General features: G+C 42.1%; 1 protein-coding gene across 2 annotated transcripts in view; it reads left to right on the top strand.

The window, feature by feature from the left end:
• The window catches only part of CDAN1 (codanin 1), a 45,435-nt gene that overhangs the window by 9,749 nt on the left and 13,424 nt on the right, over positions 1 to 22,262 (top strand). The window contains exons 4-18 of one of the 2 annotated variants that reach the window (XM_066625586.1): positions 845 to 1,035; positions 1,898 to 2,017; positions 3,391 to 3,469; positions 3,871 to 3,991; positions 5,227 to 5,336; positions 6,930 to 7,019; positions 9,227 to 9,302; positions 11,173 to 11,381; positions 13,087 to 13,198; positions 14,798 to 14,941; positions 17,999 to 18,165; positions 18,974 to 19,055; positions 19,996 to 20,085; positions 20,253 to 20,307; positions 22,106 to 22,239. In XM_066625586.1, coding sequence (XP_066481683.1) covers positions 845 to 1,035; positions 1,898 to 2,017; positions 3,391 to 3,469; positions 3,871 to 3,991; positions 5,227 to 5,336; positions 6,930 to 7,019; positions 9,227 to 9,302; positions 11,173 to 11,381; positions 13,087 to 13,198; positions 14,798 to 14,941; positions 17,999 to 18,165; positions 18,974 to 19,055; positions 19,996 to 20,085; positions 20,253 to 20,307; positions 22,106 to 22,239 — 1,780 coding nt within the window. Of the gene's footprint in view, positions 1 to 844; positions 1,036 to 1,897; positions 2,018 to 3,390; positions 3,470 to 3,870; positions 3,992 to 5,226; positions 5,337 to 6,929; positions 7,020 to 9,226; positions 9,303 to 11,172; positions 11,382 to 13,059; positions 13,199 to 14,797; positions 14,942 to 17,998; positions 18,166 to 18,973; positions 19,056 to 19,995; positions 20,086 to 20,252; positions 20,308 to 22,105; positions 22,240 to 22,262 lie in introns of both variants that reach the window. The other variant, XM_066625578.1, reaches the window with a different exon arrangement.

Genomic DNA, 22,262 nt, shown 5'->3' with positions numbered 1-22,262 from the left:
ACACCTTTTTAAAGTAGTGGTTCTCTAATATTTAGCAGGGGAGACCAACTGTGTATCTTAATCCCATTTTAGCTTCTTTCATAGTTGCTGGTATCTCCTAGGTGTGCTCTACTTAAGGATGGGGGTATGTTCTCCAATCCAGTGTTTATGCAATTATAATGTTAAGCAAACATTCAGTCCAATCTAGTGCCTTTGTTGTGTAAACAGACACTCCCTGCCAGAAACAAGCTGGCTGTACAGGCTACTGGAGATTGCCTCTTCTTTGCATTAAGGACTTTTTTGTTGTGTAAACAGATACTGTGCTGCTAGCTATGGGAGTCCTGACTGCCTCATTAAGAGCCTCTTTGTTGTGCTTTGACCACTGTTGTATATAAGGTCCATTGTTAAGCAGAAGGTTGTTAAGCAGTGGATGCCTGTACTTCTTTTAAGGGTGTTGAGCCCCTTTGGGAGAGAGCGAGAGTCATCTTCTCATTCCTTTATCTGTGTCAAGTGCTTTAAAAACTTCATTGGGAAGTAGTATATGAATTTTTTTTCATATTTTCTCCAGCAACAAGATTGACAATTTTTCAGCGCAAAAGGAATTCTTAGTGCCTCTTGTCGGTGCTGTAACTCTTGATGGTTGTAATAGTGAAGAACTTTGCTATTATTTTGCTAAATATGACACATACAGTGGAAAACTTTATTAAAGGCTGTCTTTGGCAATATGTATTTTTCTGAAAAAGTTCCATTCTTTACTTTGATAAATGATGGAATTTCACCAGTCAGCATGGTGGAGTAGGAGCTTCTTTGCCTTCACCAAACTGCTTGCTATTCTTTGTGTTTGGTTCTTGATTTTAAATTACAGGTCCAAATTGTTGAATCACACTGCTTCCCCGTCAGGATCACCTCTGGATTCTGGCACACCTATCAAACCTAATTTTGGTCGGAATGCAAGTCTCACTGAAAACCATTTGGTAACTTCTGCAGATGTCAATAAGGTCTCCTTCAGGAAACAGTTAGAACAGCTGGCTCAACTTTATTCATCTTGCATAGCAGGTAAAGAGGTGGAAAGATCTTTCACTGATATTTGAGTTCATATTGATCTGGGATTATGCTCAAAATAGCAACCTGTAACAATGTCCTTAAACTAAAGTTTTAGGAGTTGTGAAATTTTACATGGCCTTTCATGGGAAAAATGCAGTGTTTTCCCTAGTCATCCAACTCCTTTCCACATGTAAAAGCCTAAAGAAAAGCACATTTTATGCTGGGTTCAGTGTACTCTGCACTAAAAAAGAATTCGGAAATTTGTGTCAGGGAAATCAGATTTTGCTCAACCTTTTCTGTATAATGTATGCAAGTTAAGGAAGATTGCAGAAATGTGTTTATCGCAGTGCATTCTGGGGTGATGCTGGGAGGAGCAAAGAACCTCTGTAAGAACCAGAAGTTTAACTTTGGAGCTATTTTTAGCCCTGAGAGACTTGGAAACTCTGCAGTTTGACCATGCAAATACAAGAAAGTAAGAAATGTGATTTTGGTATGCTTTTTTCATTTTTAAGCATTTAAATGCTGACCCTTACATCTGTGGGCATCTCCAGTGAGTTAAATGTACAGATGATGGATCCGCAGGTACCAGGGTCACACCTGTATAAGCAGACCAGGCCTTGTGTGTGATCGCTTATAAATGACTTTGGAAATCTAAAAAGGAAGAAAATTAATATATCTTTTAAAAAACGGCATTGCTGTGGACTTAAACAAGTTCTGTGCTGACCTTAGAGTGGTGGATATTTTAATATCCAATGTTTTAAAATTAAGTTTGATACTTTAAACTGAGATCAGTGGTGTAGGGCTAGAACATTTTCAAAATGAGCAAATCTAAGGTCCTTGAAGTAATAGCTCCATACCTTCAATTTCTTTGCAGAAAACTTGGTGCCAAATATCTTCTTGGAGCTTTTCTTTGTGTTGCAGCTGTTAACATCCAAGGGAACTTCTTCTGTGGAATATGGGGAGACTGACCTAGATTTCAGTGAAGAGCATAAAGGTGGGAAGTTGTGTTGATAAGGATCCTTGACTTTCTTAGGATACAAATTGCAACACACTAAACATGAGCAGAGCCATTCATGTTTTAAAAACTTGTACAGTTTAAAGATTTAACAGTGAAAGTTATACCATTGTCAAATGTAAGCTTAGTGGGAAATTCCACATTAGAAATTTAGTAACAATAAAAGTGTTGGGTATGTTATTTATTCTTGTTGATCTGTCTGGTTTCCTTTAGGAGTTGAAACTTAACTATACATATAGAATCTAATTTTATAGTATTTGATCTTATATTTATATTTGCATAGTGTTTGATAGTATAGTATTTGACCAGGAGTACCTGCTGTCAGGGGTGGGGGAAGAACACACTGGGGATATGTGGATGGAGAAAGTGAGATTTTGAACTGTAAATAAGGAATGATTTCCAGTTCACACCAGCTTGTTACAACTTCAGAGGGCAAGTTGTCTTTGCTTATGATACTGTTTCCAGGATCCTACTGATATTTATTTAAAAAATTTATACCCTGCCTTTCTTATCCCAGGGGAAATGCCCAAGGCAGCATAGGGTATAGTGTAGACTGTTGGCGTATACCTTTCGTTAGGTATTTGAGAAAAATGACTGGTGTAGGAAGCAGGGATTTGTTACTTTGATTGGTTAATCCAGAAGTTCCCAAACTCTCTCTTTAAGTGTTTGGAGGGGAGGGAGCAGCGACGCAATTAACAAGATTGCACTGCAGCTGAGTAGGAAAGGGTTTTTTAAAACTTATCTGGGTGGTCGCTGTGGCTCTCCGGAGAGCTGGCAGCCCTCTCTGCAGGCCTCCCCACACCTCTAAACTTCTGTAAATAGCTAAATTCCTCTTCCAGTTTTGCGACGAAAACCAGAAGTGCCTTTTCATCCCCTCTATTTACAGCAGTTTGAGTTGCAAGGAGGCCTGCAGAAGGGGCTGCTGGCTTCCTAGATGCTCTGGAGAACCATAGTGACCCCTAGGTAAGTTAAATAAACCCCTTTGCTCCTTGGCGGCAGTGTAATCATGGTGATCACATTGCCATAGTCTCTGTCGCCCTACCCCTCAAAAGGGCAGCAGCAGAGGTTCCTTGGCTGGGATGTTGCAGCATTCCAGTCTGGGAACCTCTGGTTTAATCTGTTAGGTACTACAAGAGTGTCTGTTGTGTACACTGCATTAGACCAAGATAGCTGCTACTCTACTGGTAATCATTGACTGATCTGTTTCTGTTTCATGGATGTTACACGGATGGAGTTCTTATAATGGGTTGGTTTTTCCTCTGTAGATATTATCTACAGCATCTAGTTATGTAAAGTTATATTTTAAAAAGTCTGCCTTATATAACCAGTTGCTTTACTCTTTTTTTATTTAGATCTAGTAGAGAGGCAACACTTCCGTAGTGTACACAATTGTGTCTATTTTGCTGTGCAAGTCTTGGATTATCAGTTTGAGTAAGTTGAATGGCTTGGGATATTTTTATAAGTGCATATGTATATACTCATGTTTGGTAGTTGGAATGCTTGCTTTATTGCAGTATCACTTTATGACTTTTAATGACTTGTATAGTATTGCACGCTGTTAAAACTCATTCTTAAATTAGAACATTTTTCTTCTATCTTCTAATCTAAATGTAGCTTCTGCTGATCTGCAGTTTTACTATGTAACAATGTAATACAATTGTTCTTGGAACCTGGTGATCTGCTTCCAGTGCTGTTAGAGCTAAAAGAAACCTTAAGATATCCTTTTTCCTTTAACCTGTCCTTTTAGGCTAGCATTTGGTGTAGATTTTGTTTGAATTTGATCATTCAGTTAACATAGTTGTTTCTCTTCTTTGTTGCTTTTGTGTTGACAGAATTATATCTCATTTAGAAAAAGGGACATTGAAGCTCTTAGCTGATAATGACAGGATAGCATCCTTTTCCCCTGGAGTTCATGAGAAGCTTGTGGCTGCCTATGAAACAAGCACAGCAAAGGTAAAAGCCAAGCAGATACCTGAAGAATTGTGTACAAATGCATTTTTCTCAATCTTTTCTGGGTTTTAAAGCCATTTTTCTTTAGTATCCTTGTTCACTGGTTTATGGTATCCAGTGTTTCTTGTTTCACAGCAGAGGTCAATTTTGGGACATATGTGTGCACAGATGTTGCACAGAAGACTCTCCATGCAGCTAGATCAGTGGTTCCTGACATTAAGAAACTCACAGACCACTGAGGCAAAAATTGGAATTGTCATGGACTACATGCAATCCTCCGCACTCAAAAATTACAATTAAATGTGTAATAATTGGAGAAGTTATTAGAGATTTGTTAGGTTTCTTCATAGATTTGTGGGTTACTAATTTTGTTGCAGGCTGCGCTGTAGGTGGTCCGTTCTCTTCCCTCTTGGTGGGGGAGAGTGCTTGTTTCATGAGGCATTGGAAGTGCTGGCTGAGGGTGGTCTGTTCTCAGCCATATCTGGTGGTTTGTGGGGCGGGTTCTGGCTTTGCAAGACGCTGGAGGTGCCAGTTGCTGTTGCAGGTGGTCTGTTCTCTGCAGTTTCTGATGGTTCATCTCCCAAGCGAGCACTCCCCCGCATACTATCCGGGAAGACGGAGAGCGGATCACCCACAGCTGCAGTCGAAATTTCAGTACCGGCTGTGGGGGTCCATATTCTTTGCTTTCTCTGTTGGTCCATGGGGAAGTGTCTTCTGAGCGAGTGCTCCTCTACAGGCTACCAAAGAGGGTGGAGAATGGACCACCCACTTCAGTACCGGCTGCATCTGCAGGAGGTCTGCTCTCTGCCCTCTTTGGAGGTCTGTTGGGGAGTGCTTACTTGGTGATATACTGGAGGTAGATTGAAGGTGGGTTTTTTTTTTCTTCCTGAGACCTCACAGACCACGTCTCAGGGTCTTGTGGACCATGGGCTGGGAACTAGTGAGCTAGAGTGACAGTTGCAGTTGGAAGAATGGGAAATGACTTTTGGTGTATCGGTGTGTTTTAAAAAATAGCACTCTGAAATAACGAGTGACTAACATTCTGTGGGTTTGAAAAGCTTGATTTAATGAAAACTGTCTAATCTGCATGCTGTATCACTGAAGTTGACCAGATGTTGTGCTCAAACTCCTTGCTACATAAAGTTCAGGAAAAATAGAGAACACGGTGCATTTTGTGCTTATGTTTGGTGCTCTACAGGTTAAACTCCAATAACTATATATTTTTATATATTGAACAGGTTTCTCTATTGTTGCCTTCTTGTGTGCAGTCAGTTTCATTCCAACCTGAAACTGATAATCGCTCTAACTTTTCCAGTGATAAGGCATTTCACATATTTAAGAAGCAAAGGTGAGTTGTTTTTCATCACAGAGTGGTTATGAGTCATCAGCTGTGATTCATCACCTCGGGGCATGGGTGTCTTTGTAAAGGGGAGTGATCCTTTAGGTACTTTTGCTGTAAACTATTTGGGCTTTAAAGATATACCAGCTCTCCTACTTAAGTGCAGGTTAGCTTCCAGAGGCTGTACTTAAGTCCAACATCGCTATTATTGTAAAATAATACAATAAACAAGTTGTGAAATGTGAAAAAAGTTGTTTACATTACTCTCTTGTTGGCAGTTCCCAGTCTTATTGGTGCCACAACCCACCTTGTCCTCTGTGGTGGGACATGACACTCCTGGTGGTGCTGCGGAGGCCTCCTCTGCGTTGTATCAGGCTGGTAACCCACTCTTCCGGTCGTTGCAGGCCTCACAATAGCCTGCAGAAGCCTCCGAAAGCTACTTCTGGTTTGTCTCCAGAAGCCTTTGGAGGCCAGTGGAGTGGGTTGTTGACCTGGCGTGACCTGGAAGAAACCTGTGGGTCACCCAGTGCCTCCTGAATAGCTCCTACTTGAAGCCATTTGGATGCAAGGGTGGGCGGAAGCGCCCAGTTGGAGACCCACTTCACATAGAGAGTAACACATTTTCTTCTGGCGAAGCCAGTTGGCTAAGCTTTGTCACCTATCTGGTACATGTAGATAAATATAACACCATAAGCACTATTGATGTGTGTTGGTTGCAGATCTGTTTGCTGTGAGCAGTGGCGTAGGTAATGATCATGTAGCCCGGTGCCAAGCTCAAAATGTTGCCCTGGAAATGATGTCACAACTGGAAGTGACATCACGCCCGGGCTTTTTAAAAGTGAAAATTGGGGGGAACCCACCTCCTCCCCCAGCAGCTCACCACCTACTTGCTCTGCTGCCTCCCCCAAGTCAGTGGCATAGCTAAGGCATCTGTCTGCTACCTGGGGGGTCAAAGAAGATTTATATTCCCCCCCTGAAAGAAGATCAAATTTAAGTAAATAAATAAAAAGTGTGCCTCTGATTGGTTCGACACACTGTTCTGGGCTGAAGAGAGATGTTTATTCTCCCCCTGATAAATATAAGAGGGGCACCACTTGAAAAAGTGCCTTTTACCCATTTAGCAGGGGTAACTGTATTGTGATACATGGAAATGAGAGGTGACTATTATTAACACCTTATTGGTTTCATGTTGTATCATGATAGCATGTCATTACAACATGTCAATAACATAATAACATGTCTTTGGCTCTCAGAACGTTCTGTCTCATAGGTCAGTTTGAGTTTTTTGTTCCATAAGGCAGTTGTGTTTTTATGTTCTGGTTAATTGGCCATAACTTTTGATCGAATACAGATATTCCAATACAGTTTGCTTCATTGCGTTCAGCATTAAATTACCTTTCCAATGATATATAACATGATGGTATTATTCATACATACCAAGATTTTCTTAATTTTGTCCACTAATGTCAAGCTCAGCTTGTTGCCCCCTAAAGCTTGATGCCCAGTGCAACTGCTACCTCCTGCACTCCCTTAGCTGCGCCACTGGCTGTGAATTTGTCTGTTGAAAGGCAATGAGTTGACATGTCAACCTCATTTCAATAGGGACATTTTTTATGAACTGCTGCGTGAATGGGAAGATAACCATGAAAAAACAGGCTGGGATTTTGAGAGATGCCTGGGCGACAGGATCAGGTAGGAATCTTTGCAATGATTTAAATCAAGAATTTGTAACATTTAACTTGTAGAATGCTGAATGCATAAGTTTATTACTGATGTCTGGTGTGTTCCACTGAGCAGTCAGTTGCTATGTTTCATCAAAAAGTGAAATGCCTGATGCAACTGTTCTAAGTGTGAGAGTGACTGTTTAACTTCTTTTGTGAGCTGTGGGACCAGGGCTCCCTCCACTGCTTGCTGTTTCATGTCTGTGATGTAGCAGTGGCAGCAAAGGAAAGGCCGGCCTTGCTTTGACAAGGCCTTTCATAGGCCTTGAGCTATTGCAAGACCTTCATTTATTCATATGTTCCATCTCTAACATTCATTTATGTAAATTTATTCAGATTTGAATTGTAAATTCTTTTTTTTCCCAGCCCTGACACAGAGAGATGATGTGGCCCTCCTGCTAAAAAGTTTGGGCATCCCTGTCATAGGGCAAAACTGATGCCATTTTTGGAATCAGCATCTGTTCTGCCAGATTCCCGGTCCAAGCTCCACCTGGAGAATTATGCCCACTTTAGCTAATTAGCTCCCCTTCTTTCCTCAAAAATGACTCTGGTTCTGCCCTGCAGTACTGCTGGGCCCCACCACCAGGGTAGCTCGCCTTAACTCTGTAAGTTAAACAACTTACAGAGGTCCTCCTTCCTGCCAGCAGCCTCCTGCCACTACAGCAGCCCCTTGGTCCTCAGCAGGTCTTGGGCACAGCAGCCAAACATCAGTCTTAGTGTCTCCAGTAGTTTCTGCTCCAGCAGCTTTCCAAAGTCCATTCACACATCAGTCCATTAGCCATCAATTCTTCAGTCCAGTGTCCAGTCTATCCTTCCTCAAGCTTTCCTCCTTCTGCTGCTCACACCAAACTCTCCCTTCATCAGGTGCTTTTATGCCCGAGGGCGCTATTGCCTTCCAGTGGCTGCAGCTGTGCAGCACACTCTGCTGGATGCCCAGGCCTTACCCTTAAAGGTAAGGGTGCTGATACCACATCTACCTCCTCGCCAGATCGTTCCAGATTCCAATACAGCATCCTAAATTCATATAAAACCACTATAAAAAATTTTCTGACACTCGGTTTTGCAGGTCTGTGTTATTAAAGCTGGAGAACACTAATGCCTTTGTGAATATCACACATAGACTGTATTTAGTTCTGAAAGACAAGATCAATTTTCTTTTCTTGAAACATTTTTATTGGACATGGAAGTTCAGTCAGCCTATTCTTCTGTTGCTTGTCTTTTTTTTTTTTTGCAACCCAGCTCTTGCTCTGTTAGGCATTCCTTTGCTGCCTTCATTTCTACATTGAACATGATTCAGAGCAGGTCTAATGCTTGCATGCTTCTCCTCCGCTACTCATATTGCACATAGAAGGTAGTACCCTGATGAGAAGACCCTGCGTATTTTTGAGCATCTTTGCTCTGAATATTTGAATTTTGATTAGTAAGCACCAATCAAAGCAGGGCCTTTTCTGTAGTAGTGTCCAGCTTTGGAACTTGCCTTCTCCCGCCACCCCCCAGGAGGTCTTGGCTCTCCCAGCTTTTTTGGCCTTTGGGCAGCTATTAAGAATGATATTTCATCAGGCATTGTATTCTTTTGTTCCATGGACAATAGAATATGGATCTAATTAATAGATGTAGTTGTGTTGGGCTGTTATTTTTAAGAGTCATTGTATTGTTAATGCCATGTGAGCAGCTTTAGTTTTATTATCCAAAAACAACATAAGAATAAAAGGGGGGGGGAACTTATCCTTAGACAGATGGATTTTTGGCATTGACTTTTATGCAGGCTGATGGAGTGGGTCTACTAGTCTCTTCATGTCTAGCGTTTGGGAAGGTATCTCCATGTGGCTGCTCTCATTTCATTTTGGTTTAGTTGATGACAAAAGCTAATTCTGAAGCTTGTAATTTTGTTGAAGTATGAGCATGAGAGCTTGCACTCTGTTGCATTTGAGTTAGCCACTTGGTTGGCACAGCAGGAGAAGGAATGCAGCTCTTTTTTTTTTTGCAGAGTCTGGAGATGCTTCTTAGCTCACATAGAATTAGAAAGAAAAGCAACTTTTTCACAATCTGTAAAATATTTAATTCAGTTAGGCAATTTCTTCTCCTAAATACCCTCATAGATATTAACATGTGAACTAGTGAGTTTCCCGTGACATAATTGTAGTAGTGCAGTAGTAGCTTTTGGTTCTTGGTCCACAGGGTTATGATGGCTCACCTTTCAACATCCAGCAACTACAGCCATTTTGCCAGGCTTTTTCAGAAACAGCTTCTTCAGGTAAAGAATTATTTGTGTTTCTCATAAGAAAACAGTATGTTTTACTGTGTCATAGCAAGACTTCATGGTAGCAAAACTTTTTCTCAGTTTATTTCTTAGACATAAAGTTAAATCATGCAGTGGAATATAATTCAAAATTTTAATTTGTACAGCCAGAATCTTGCGTACAGGAAACATGGAAACAGATATACGTGTGAACCTTAGTTGCTACATCCACTTAATAGTTCCTGGTTTGGGTTACAGAAACTGCTGGACCTCATTACTGTTTCATGCTGCATAACTGGATTACAGCTGCAGTGGTGCTCACTGATGGAAAGCAATTATTCATTTTTTAATATTTGGGTGTGTGTCCTATCCAATCTTCCAGCGCTAGTACAGCCGTGCCAATGGGGTGTGTGCTGCATCCTTTGGTGGGGAGGCTGCATTGCGACTGAACAGGTGCTGGAAAGTTGGATAGGATTGGGCCCTGTGTGTATGTTTTGTTGTTGTCCTAACCTTATGAAATAAGTTTGCCTTCACAGAACCTTTTCATTATTAATTTTATTTTTAGCCTGTGATTCTACAAAGAACAGGTCAGATAAGAACAGACTGACTTAAAAAAAATTGTCACACTTGAGACCCTGTGATGAAGCAGTGCAAATTGTTAACAAGTCCAGTTTGTTTTTTCCTGTGTTTTGTTTATGGATCTGATTCATATTTTTACCTATCCCTCAAAATAAACTTGGTTGAAGGGATTGTAATTGTTTTGTATGGGGTGTTCCAAGAAAGTTCTGAAAATTCTGTAATAGAAAGAAATGGGAATAAATGACCCTTTGCTTTATTGGTAAGAACCTGTACTGCAATTAGTTTACACTCCTTGTAAACATTGCTTTTGTGAGGTCTGCCATTTTTTTATGCTTGTGGTAACTTGTAAGTCCAAACACATTTTGAGAATTTTCTGAAATTTGCATTCAAGGAAAGAAAGCTTTCAGAAAATATTGAATAGTGTTGGATTTGAGCCTAATTCTCTTGCGTGTCCTTGAATGCAAACTGAGACTTTACATCGTTTTGCTCCTTTTGATAATAGAACTATAAGGTGAGATTGTTAACAAAAACAAAAGGATATAGAGTCCCAATTTGCATTCAGGGATGTGCAGCAGCATGAATTCAGATCCAGCTTAACCCTGAACTTTGCAGCAGGAGTGGTAAAAAAAAGCTCAGCAGAATATGACAGTTATTATTAATGTACTGTATTTTGAAGATCTGTGCTTTTTAATCCCTGGCTGTGGCTTCACACATGCAAATCATCATTATGTTGTATTCATCAAAAGGGGTGAACGTTTATGTGTGAACCCTGCTGCAAGTTGCTGAGTGATACACATGTGTCAAATTATGTATGATGCAACTTACGGGAATCTTCCATAAATTAAAGGCTGCTGGACAAATGTCAAGGATTAGATATCATGATGAGCATTTATGTGCTAGAGCAGTGGTCTCAAAACTGGAGACCGCTGCGTCCCGGAAAGACCTGTCCCGACTGGTGCTTAACATTCTGCTATAGTGCCATGTCTTATTGCCATCCATTGCTGTACAAGGACTCTGGACAACGACTCTATTGCTCAACCAGTGTCTAGACTCTGGACTCTATTGCCCAGTGACCCACCAGGCTGTCCAACAGGATATTTGGTCAGATATGACAGCCCGGAGTGTCCCTGTACAGCAGTGGAGGACAATAAGATGTGGCGCTTTGGTGGAATGGTAACCACCACTCATGGGAGGCGGGATTAAACAGGGCGCTGGATCTGGCCCATGGGCTGGAGTCTGGAAAGCCCTGTGCTAGAGGAAGAAAAATCTTATGCTTTTCTTATCTTCCTTGTTCTCTTTGCCAAAGATGTGTAAAAGTCCAGTTGGTGGTGGCACAAGTTGGGGAGACACCCCCGATCAGGATGTTCTTAATATGCTGGGTTCTGACAACCTGAACCGACTGAAGAGGCTGCAAGAGAGATTTGTTGTCTCTCAAAGCATCAGAGGACCTTGCCCACCCCCTTCATTCCCTGGGTGCCAACAGTTCTTCAAGGACTTCATCCTCAGTGCGGGAAGGTTAGTTGTTTGTTCCTCCTTGTATCTATGCTGTATCTGAATGAGTTGTGGCTAGTATCGGAGACACTTACCTCAGTATTGATTTGGTTCTGAAAAGTGCCCATCTACATGGTTTAGGTTAATTTGGATGAAGCTATTGAAGAGTGTCTGTGCAGAACATAAACCCTTGTTACCACGTGGCAGGTTTACTAAGCACCAACTCTATTTTCTGGCATGTACAGTTGTCTTGCTCTCCTTGGTAGCTGTTTAATGATGCTCAGTGCTGGCGAAACAAACATCTGAGATAGTTCTGAAGTTTGCTCTGCCAAATTATGCAAAATACAGATAAACCTCTGTAAAATGTTTGGCAATTTCATTGCACATTTGTAATGTAATCCTATTCATGGCTGCAAAGACTAGGGACTATTTAATTTTAAAATAAGACCTCTCTATCACACACACCCATATGTGGTTACACTCAAATCTAGCCCTGCCATCTGCAGACAGAAAGTGTGTTCTGTGCACAAAAAGTCTACTTTATAGCTCATGCTAAAATGCTGTCTGAGCAAAGTGAAACTAAACCCAAAGGTGCTCTTCTGCTTTCCAAGTGAAATCATGAAAACATGTGTAGAGAACACTTGTGTAGCACTATGTGAACTCTTGTCCAGGCTTTTTTACAAGCAATTGGTGGAGCTGCGCTAAGAGCAGTTTTCTTTCTGTTCACAGTTCTTTGAACTCAGCCCCTAGAAATGTTGGCAAGAAACTTCCTTGTGGAGGTTCTATACTGATGGTACTTTTTAAAAAGGAATATTTAATTAATTAATTTAATTAATTAAAAGCTTATTTCCTTATACTACTTATACTTCCTTATACTACTAATTAATTAATTAATTAATTAATTAGTAGAATTTATATCCTGCCTTTCCAGAAAGGAGCACTCAAGGCTGCTTGTAAACCAAAAGTTCACAAAGTGATTTATAGAGAAAATCAAATAACTAAATGGGTCCCTGTCCCAAAAGGGCTCATAATTTAAAAAATGAAGAACACCAGTAAACATCCACTAGGAAAGGCACTATGCTGGAATGATGGTTACTCTGCCCCTACTAAATATGAGGAGCAACAATTGTAACAGTGCCTCTTTGCCCAGTTAGCAGGGTTCATACATAGGAACCAAAAATAAGAAAGCAAACTCAGACAGAAAGGGAGAGAGATCACCTTAATTCAGAAAAGGTAGAAAGAAACTAAAAGGTTTTCAAGTGCCAGTGGAACACCAGAAGAGAGATAGCCAGCCTAAATTCAGGGGGGAGGGACTTCCACATCTGGGGCTCCACCATGGAGAAGGCCCTCCAATGTGTTGCCACCATTCAAACTTTGGACTGTGGCAAGACCCCCTTTATCTTAAGGAGCAGACCATTTCATACCGCAACGGGTATGGTCCTTCAGGTACCCTGGCTCCAAGCTGTGTATGGCTTTAAAAGTAATCACCAGCACCTTCAGTTGGTGTAGCAGTGGCTATATGGTGCATTGACTTTAGGGCCCTTCGTTTCTCTTAGGCAGACTGAATCTGCCTAGGGAATCTGTTTGTCTGGCAGTCATTGCTGCTTCAAACTGGAAGAATGTTGAAGCTCTTTGTTGAAGATATGTTCTTGTCTTGTGTTGACTATTCCACTTGAGCTGAGCTTGACTTGTTCTCATAAAGGGCTTGTTGTTCATTTTTTGGTGAAAGCTACCAGTTTAATCAGCACCTGATGGACAGTCTGTGTCTGCAAATACTTGAGCTGGATGGCCTTGCCTTGGTGGAGCATCAGCCCACTGATGGAGAAGCAATGGATGAACAGGTACTTTGCATGGTCCCAGAATAAGTATTCTAAAATGCTGCTCACTGAACCAGTCTTATTGTGAAATCAGTGTTCACTTTGTATTTATAATACTGCATAGGTAGTGTGAACAAGCCTCATTGTATCTGTTGTAACGGAATCTTCGCTCTCACAGGGTCTTTATTTTGGTTATAGATACCTTGTCAATAAAACACAGTTGAAACTTAAATCTAAACAAGAGCAGTGTACAATTTATTGAAAGGCCAAAATCCAGCTTTCTGGAATGATTAAAGCTTTTAACATCCACCTAAGATGGGAACAGAGGGAGCTTGTTTGAGCTCCCCACAAAGATGGTGAATACACTGAGAATACCTGAGAATACCCTGTCCCCTTACTCTCCAGTTGGACATTCTCTAAAGACTGGCCAGAGAGGAGCGCCTCGGGTTTGGCAAGCTCATATGAGTTAGGACAGTGCTTGCTGTATAAACTTTCTTTTGGAAGTCACTCCAGCACCCTGTAATGCTAACTTACAATACCTTAACTTGAGTTGTAGCATAATTTGGCTCTCCAGACAGAGTATCTTCAACCTTTCAACCTCTACATTATAAAAAATATCTGTGATTAGAGAAAATGATTTTGAAATGAAATGGGTTGTATACAATTTGTTTGCCCAAAATTGTGTTTGCATATATTTTAAATATCATTCCTGTTGCAAGATAAGGTGAGTGTTCTTCCAGAACCCTACCTTGTAGAGGGTGGGGTGGTGATAGTGAAGCCTTTTGTGGGTGGGGGGGGAGGAAATGGGTGTCTTAAGTTTAGGAGTCCCACACTTAATCAGAAAAGCCATTCTATCTTCATCAGAAATGGACCATTTATTCCTTGGGGTTTGTTGCAAAAGTAGTATTTTGTCAGGACTTGCTGGATATTGCATTCTACAATCATGGCCATATAGATCCATAGACACCCTCCTGTTGAGTGCAAAGCTAGACTTGTACATGTAGTGCTATTTTTAATGAGAGGTTGAGCTAAATATTCCCTATAGAACACTTTTGGCATAAATGTGGTGTGGGTAAGAGGTGCTTTCAGAGGCCCTGAAGTATTCCCCAACTCAGTACTTATCTGTTTGTTGATGTTAGCAGTCCTGATTGGCTCCTGTTTTGTTTTGTGGTGTTTGTTTTCAACTGGGTACTCTTCTTGAAAACAATGCTGTTGTCCTGTTGCCAAATCAGAATTGATAATGTTACTGTTCCCAGGAGAAAGAATGCAATTTGAAAGCAAATAGTATTGAAACAGGTGCTGTTTATGGCAGCAAAGAGACTCATTTTCATATTATTTTGAGGAGGAGCATGCTGCAAATCCTTTCAAACTTCCATTGAACAACTAATCAAAAAGGGGTGTGTTACTGAGGGGAGAGGCGCTTAATGTCTGTTAAATAAACATTCTCCTCACCACCCCAGTTCAGCTCAGAACTACTTTTAAACTTCTGTATTTGGAGGCCACATAACTTGTCTCCTTTTTCCCTGAACAGAGAACTTTAGTGTTTTTTGTCACAGGAAGGAATCATCATTGTATCATGTAATCAGCTGCGTGACTATAACTTGCCTGACCTTTCCATTTCAGGATGAAAAGAAGCGTTTTGCTGCAGTCCTTATGAGCCTCCGACTCTTGGCAAAGTTTTTTGGATTCCTTGCTTTCCTACCCTATCGTACAGCAGAGCCACCAACTGGAGACCAGCAGGAGTCTGCAGTGACTTTACGGAACCATGTATGTAGCTAGTCAAACTTGCCTAACAGAAGTGCGTATGTAAATAATGTGTCCATGACTGGAGAGAGGCTGACTCTCTCCAGAGAGCCAGAGAAGCGGTTGGCCCTCTGGATGGTGAGGGAGGGAAAGGGGAGATAAAAGGAGACTTAGAGATGGCAGAGAAATTAAATGAGTTCTTTGCATCTGTCTTCACAGCAGAAGACCTCAGGCAGATACCGCTGCCCAAATGGCCCCTCCTGACCGAGGAGTTAAGTCAGATAGAGGTTAAAAGAGAAGATGTTTCAGACCTCATTGATAAATTAAAGATCAATAAGTCACCGGGCCCTGATGGCATCCACCCAAGAGTTATTAAGGAATTGAAGAATGAAGTTGCAGATCTCTTGACTAAAATATGCAACTTGTCCCTCAAAATGGCCACAGTGCCAGAGGATTGGAGGATAGCAAATGTCATGCCTATTTTTAAAAAGGGAAAGAGGGGGGACCCGGGAAACTATAGGCCGGTCAGCCTAACATCCATACCGGGTAAGATGGTGGAATGCCTCATCAAAGATAGGCTCTCAAAACACATAGATGAACAGGTCTTGCTGAGGGAGAGTCAGCATGGCTTCTGTAAGGGTAAGTCTTGCCTCACGAACCTTATAGAATTCTTTGAAAAGGTCAACAGGCATGTGGATGTGGGAGAACCCGTGGACATTATATATCTGGACTTTCAGAAGGCGTTTGACACGGTCCCTCACCAAAGGCTACTGAAAAAAACTCCACAGTCAGGGAATTAGAGGACAGGTCCTCTCATGGATTGAGAACTGGTTGGAGGCCAGGAAACAGAGAGTGGGTGTGAATGGGCAATTTTCACAATGGAGAGAGGTGAAAAGCGGTGTGCCCCAAGGATCTGTCCTGGGACCGGTGCTTTTCAACCTCTTCATAAATGACCTGGAGACAGGGTTGAGCAGTGAAGTGGCAAAGTTTGCAGATGACACCAAACTTTTCCGAGTGGTGAAGACCAGAAGTGATTGTCAGGAGCTCGAGAAGGATCTCTCCAAACTGGCAGAATGGGCAGCAAAATGGCAGATGCGCTTCAATGTCAGTAAGTGTAAAGTCATGCACATTGGGGCGAAAAATCAAAACTTTAGATATAGGCTGATGGGTTCTGAGCTGACTGTGACAGATCAGGAGAGAGATCTTGGGGTGGTGGTGGACAGGTCGATGAAAGTGTCGACCCAATGTGCGGCGGCAGTGAAGAAGGCCAATTCTATGCTTGCGATCATTAGGAAGGGTATTGAGAACAAAACGGCTAGTATTATAATGCCGTTGTACAAATCTATGGTAAGGCCACACCTGGAGTATTGTGTCCAGTTCTGGTTGCCGCATCTCAAAAAAGACATAGTGGAAATGGAAAAGGTGCAAAAGAGAGCGACTAAGATGATTTCGGGGCTGGGACACCTTCCTTATGAGGAAAGGCTACGGCGTTTGGGCCTCTTCAGCCTAGAAAAGAGATGCCTGAGGGGGGACATGATTGAGACATACAACATTATGCAGGGGATGGACAGAGTGGATAGGGAGATGCTCTTTACACTCTCACATAATACCAGAACCAGGGGACATCCACTAAAATTGAGTGTTGGGCGGGTTAGGACAGACAAAAGAGAATATTTCTTTACTCAGCGTGTGGTCGGTCTGTGGAACTCCTTGCCACAGGATGTGGTGCTGGCGTCTGGCCTGGACGCCTTTAAAAGGGGATTGACAAGTTTCTGGAGGAAAAATCCATTATGGGGTACAAGCCATGATGTGTATGCGCAACCTCCTGATTTTAGAAATGGGTTATGTCAGATGCAAGGGAGGGCGCCAGGATGAGGTCTCTTGTTATCTGGTGTGCTCCCTGGGGCATTTGTTGGGCCGCTGTGAGATGCAGGAAGCTGGACTAGATGGGCCTATGGCCTGAGCCAGTGGGGCTGTTCTTATGTTCTTATTCATCTAGACATAACTGTTTCATACGATGAGTGTTCCCCCAGTCGGAACTCATGCAACTTCAGAGTGCACAAAGCTGGCGGTTACTTTCTTGCTTTGCTCCCTCCTCCGCTTTTAAAGTGCCTGTGTGGCAGAAGGGGCTGGTAAGGAGGCTGGCTCAATTGGCAGTGGACTGGAGGGAGGCAGCACTTCTTAAAATGACACTTTTGCAGCAGTTTTCAACCACTGTGCTATGGCACACTGGTGTGCTGTGAATGGTCTGCAGGTGTGCTGCGGGAGTTTGGAGGAAGATCATATATTAGTAGGGCCATTGGGTGATGTGAGCCCCTGGCCAGCAGTGCAGTGTGCCTTGTCAATTGTTAACTGATGGTGTGCCTTGACAATGTTAATACTTTCTGAATGTGCCATGAAATGAAAAAGGTTGAAAATCACTGCTCTATTGGGACCCACTTAGGTTTTCAAGACTTTAAAAAAATCCAGAAAAAATACGTTTTCCTAGTTATTTTGTAAGTAAAAGATGCTCCAACACTTTTCTCCCTAAATTTACACATCCTTGCAAACTGTAGGATCTCAGCTTCTTAATAACTGCAGGAGTGAGCTTAGCTGTTTGCAGGACAGTAAGCAGCTATCTGATTTTTCAAAAGCCTCAGTGCTAGAGGCAATTAGTTATCTTATTCTTCCATCACCTGTATGAGTAGAGCATCATAGGAGGCTCTACTCAGCTGCTATTGGACCCACCAGAAATCAGGTCGTGACCCACAAATGGGTCCTGACCCACAGTTTGGGAAGCATTGTATTAGTAAATAATGGAGGGGAATTGATAGCAAAGCAATAACCACCAGTAATTTACCTAAGCAGTAGTAATTCCTTGTTATGTGTTTATGAGATCAAAATCAGTAGCAGGGCTGGTTTGGGTAGTATTCAGCCTTCTTGGAAAGAGAGAGAGGGAGAGACACAGGTGGTGCCTTATGGTGGTGTGACTTGTCATGCGATTGAAAAGATGTCTAGAAAGTAGAAATTCATTTAAAAATGTAAGTACACACCAGAAGATAATTTCTCCAACATTTTCCAGTGTGTGTTTTTCTCCTCAAGACCCTTCCTGTGCTGGATGTGTTGAAGCTGCTGAGGCGATCGATTGAGAAACGCTGCACTGTCTTGACCGTGCCTTGGATCGTAGAGTTCCTTTCCCTTATGGATCATGTTGCTCCATTTCTGGACTACTATGGGAAGATATTTTCTCTTCTCTTGCAACTGTACAGGTAAGAGGCTCAACGGAATATTTGCATATGGATTGACATCTGCAGTGAGGGTGTAGAACTTTTGCGAGTCATGGGCGTCAGGTAAAAATTTTATTACTGCATTAATAACTTAATTTAAAAATGGCTTGAAATTTTGTCTTGCTGTATTATGGGAGCCTATAGCACTGAGTTTAAATGTGTTACTCATGAAGCAGGAAGCTTCCCCAGTGGCTTACAGTACATCCTGTTCCTCTAGGTTAAGGGTTCCCAAATGTTTTGGGGCTGCCCGGCAGGGAGACTGCAGTACAACGCTGCAAACGGCAGGAAGAGGCTTCCCACAGCAGACAGAGCTTCCACTCATGGTTTTTGCATACTTTCAAAAGCTGTCCCACCCACCCAGAGCCTCTTACCACTGGCTGTAGGGACACTGCAACCTTTAAACTCAGAAGTGAGTGGTGGTGACATAATCACGTGACATGAAATGCATCATCACCATTCTAGGTTCTGAGCTCTGGGAAAGAGTGTTACCAGCTGGGTAAGTCTGGGGAGTGCTGCTCTAGCTGCAAACTGTACGTCTGCACCTCGTATATGAATATTCATAGATTCCTTTAATACATAGTTTGAGAAGCAGTGAAGATGCTGAGAAGGTGTTACTGCAGTTGTTTATGTCAGATACTGATGGTTATATGGATTAAGCTACAAAGTTTAAGATGTAAGGAAAATGTGATACTAAACCAAAAAACCAAACTGGACTTGAAAGGGGGGGATGTGATGGTAAAACTAACAGAAATGTGCAAAGCTTAATTCTCCCTCTTTTGTTTTTCTACAGATGTCTTTTACTTTTTGAAGATAAAGAGATGTGTTTCCTGAATAAGCTTCTGATTCTTGCAGTTTTGGGATGGCTTTTTCAAGTATGTGGGGAGGGTTTGCAACACATTTTTGTGAAGTCTCATGCCTTTTGTAGCACGTTTTTCAGAATGACATGTGAATCCTTGTATTCGTATAGGACGCTTCCTTAATATTCTAAATGCTCTCTGTTCATAACCCATTAGGTTATCTTCTAAATAGTATCCATTCTGCATGCCTCTCCTTTGGCTACAAAGGCCGACCAATTGCAGTTTCTATGTTTTCTTGTGTTGTTCTTCAATGGAATGTGGAGAGGCTGTCATTCAGATATACCACAGCTATTGGTAGGTCAGCAACTTTGTCCCTACTAAGAGCATTGATGTTTTGATGCAGAAAAAACCAAATTGTGTTTAATTTGGTAGAGGTGATGTGGACCAGTTTGGGGACTCAACAACCCAATAAAGCCCCTGTACTTAGTACTTGACAGCTTAGTTTAAGAATGTGAACATAGTCAAAAATATGTTCAGATGTTTTATGGTGAGTAGCAGTGCGGACTTTAATTGTGCAAAGCATAGTAATTCCTTCTAACTTTGCTGTGAGAAGGTCAGTAATAATCCAGGAGTTGATTTTTTTTTTTTTGCCACCCTTATTCTTGAGGGTCCAAGTAGAGTTCTTTCCTCCATGGTATTAGTCACAGCAAAGCTATCTGTAGATACACAATCTAATTCCCAGGGTTCCACGAGACTCATGTCAAGAAATGAAACCAGGACAGAGACAAGGCAGTCAGATGGGTGTGATTTAGCAAGTAAGCACTGCCTTGGTTTTTTGTTGTACCAAAGAAAAGTTTGAGGCACATTTGAGAGGTCAAGACCTGACCTCTCCAGTTTTTAGCCCCCACATAAACAGTATGGATCTCTTTTCTTTCTCTGTTATAAGAGAGCATTTTTGAGGCTGTGTCTTGCTCTGCTGTATGTGGGGATTAACCATTCAGGGCTTGTGTTCCAGGTACCTACTGTCCCAGAGAACCTGTTCTTTGCTGGTGAAGTGAGGTTGGAAAGATTGACAACAGATTCCGGAATAACAGCTCAATTTCTGGTAAATGCAAAATGAGAAAAAGGGGCGTGTGTACAAGGACAACTCTTATATTAGTTGCCTGTAGCAGCTCTAGCCTAAGAGTAACCTGAAGATGACATAAGGATCTGTGAGTTCCTTATTTGATGCCTTTAAATAATTCAGAGCCTCACTTTCTTTCCTTTTCCCAGGATTCTGTGCCCTTGGTGGATCAGCAGTTGCTTTACACCTGTTGTCCGTATCTTGGTGAGTCATTTATTGTCTTAAGCCAAAAGTGGCTTGCTGCTTGAGAAATCTGGAATCCTTCCTTTTATTTGACATTGGACAGAAGCTCTAGAAAAATGTCTTACCTGCTAGCCCAAAAATTGAGTACCTCCTGTCTGTACTTATTAAAAGGTCATTTTCTGGAGGTAGGGTGAGATTTGGAGACAGGGCTGTAGCATATTCCTTGCATACAGAAGGTCCCAGGTTTAGTTCTTGACATTTCCAGATAAAACTGGGAAAGACCTCCACCTGGAAAGTGTTGACAACATTGTGCAAGGCAGTGTTGACAAAGTTGAGCTAGGGGGATCAGTGATCCAAATTTGTGGAAAGCAGAGGGGTGTGTGTGTGTGTGTGTGTTTTGGTATGACTAAACGCATCTTGAGTTGGGTGTGTGGACTGGAGAGGGAAAGCTGACTTTCAAGCATTTTGTAACATCTGGAAATCTTGTTTGATTGCTACCTCTCTGTGACACTCACCTTTACTCTTTTAAGTGAATTATTTTTCTGTTTCTATCCCATCCTTCTATCCTATATGTTTTAGTTGCCTTGGGACTAAAAGTTCCAAAGCTACTGACAAGTATAAAAACCTAGAAACAATTTAAAAACCAGTTAATGAACTAATCCAAGGGTTCTTAAACTTCCCTTTGACCCACCTGTTCTGCAGCGACCTACCTCTTTCTTCTGTGCTGGGCCTCCATAGGCATCTGGAAGCAACCAGAAATCACTTTGACAAACCCATAAGTACACCACCTTTCAGAGCGCGATACCATAGTCTTTCGAGACTGAAGGTTGCCAATACAAAGTACACCAGAAATGACTTTCTGGGTGCTTCTGGTCTGCAGAGGTCCAGTGCAACCTCTGCTCCAGTTTGTAGCCAACCAGATAAGAGTAGGTGGAAGGGCCCAATCCAGGACCTACCAGACATTAGGTCATGACCCACTGACCCATGGTTCAGTGTATATAGTCAGTGTGTATAGCAGTTTGAGAAATTCTGAAATAAATTGGATAGTAAACATTAAGTCTCCAAAATTGGACAGAGACTACTCCCAGGCCACCTTCACTCTCCAGAGGTCTGACAAAACAGACAAGTGCCTTTTTAAACTTTGAGAGAGGGGGCATCATGAACCCCCTGAGGGTATGGAGTTTGGCATCTGAGGTGCTATCGCAAAAAAGTTCTATCCCACCTGAGCATCAATTCAGTGTTGTTCAATGAAAGCACATGAAGCAAAGCCTTTTCCAAAGATCTTGACAGACAAGTAGATTCCACATGGCAGAAGGCTGTCCTTGGGGCATACTGGGGGCCCACGGTTGAATACAGGAGCGCTCCCCAGCCTGCTCACCTGCTCTTTCAGAAAAAGCACTATCCCATCAACAGTAGGCAAATCCCAGTCCGAGGTCAGTTCTCCTGCTGACCTTCAGTACCTCCACCTTATATTGATTAAATTTCAGTTGTAGTCTATATCTAGCATGTCACCACCTTCAGACCCCATCCTTAGATAGCCACCAACTCACCGGGATCAGATAGTACAGTGAGAGAGAGCGAGCGAGCTGGATGTCTTCACCATAATGTTGGTAGTGTCTTCCACCTTTCCTGGCACTCTAAAGCAAGTCAAATGTTGAGATTATTTTACCCTCTTTCCTGTTCTCCATAGAATTTAAAGTGTGATATGTTCTAAATCTGGTATGCTGTATATGTTCTACATCTGGTATAACACAAGTCTGCTGTGTTCCCCTCTCATATTGTGTCTTTGTGAACAAGCTCTCGTATCCTTTTGTTCCAGGTGAGCTGAGAAAATTGCTTTCATCTTTTGTTATGGGTAGTGGAGGAAAGAATGGTGGCTACATAAGAAAAATAACCCCGACAGCTGCAGAGGCCTTGGCCCCCAAGCCTTCCATCATGCAGCAGAAACTTCAGGTAAGAAGTTGTGCAGGTTCCCT

This window comes from Tiliqua scincoides, chromosome 1 (assembly GCF_035046505.1).
Source record: "Tiliqua scincoides isolate rTilSci1 chromosome 1, rTilSci1.hap2, whole genome shotgun sequence".
NCBI classification, from domain to species: Eukaryota; Metazoa; Chordata; class Lepidosauria; order Squamata; family Scincidae; genus Tiliqua; species Tiliqua scincoides.
This window is presented reverse-complemented; position numbering and strand designations above follow the sequence as displayed.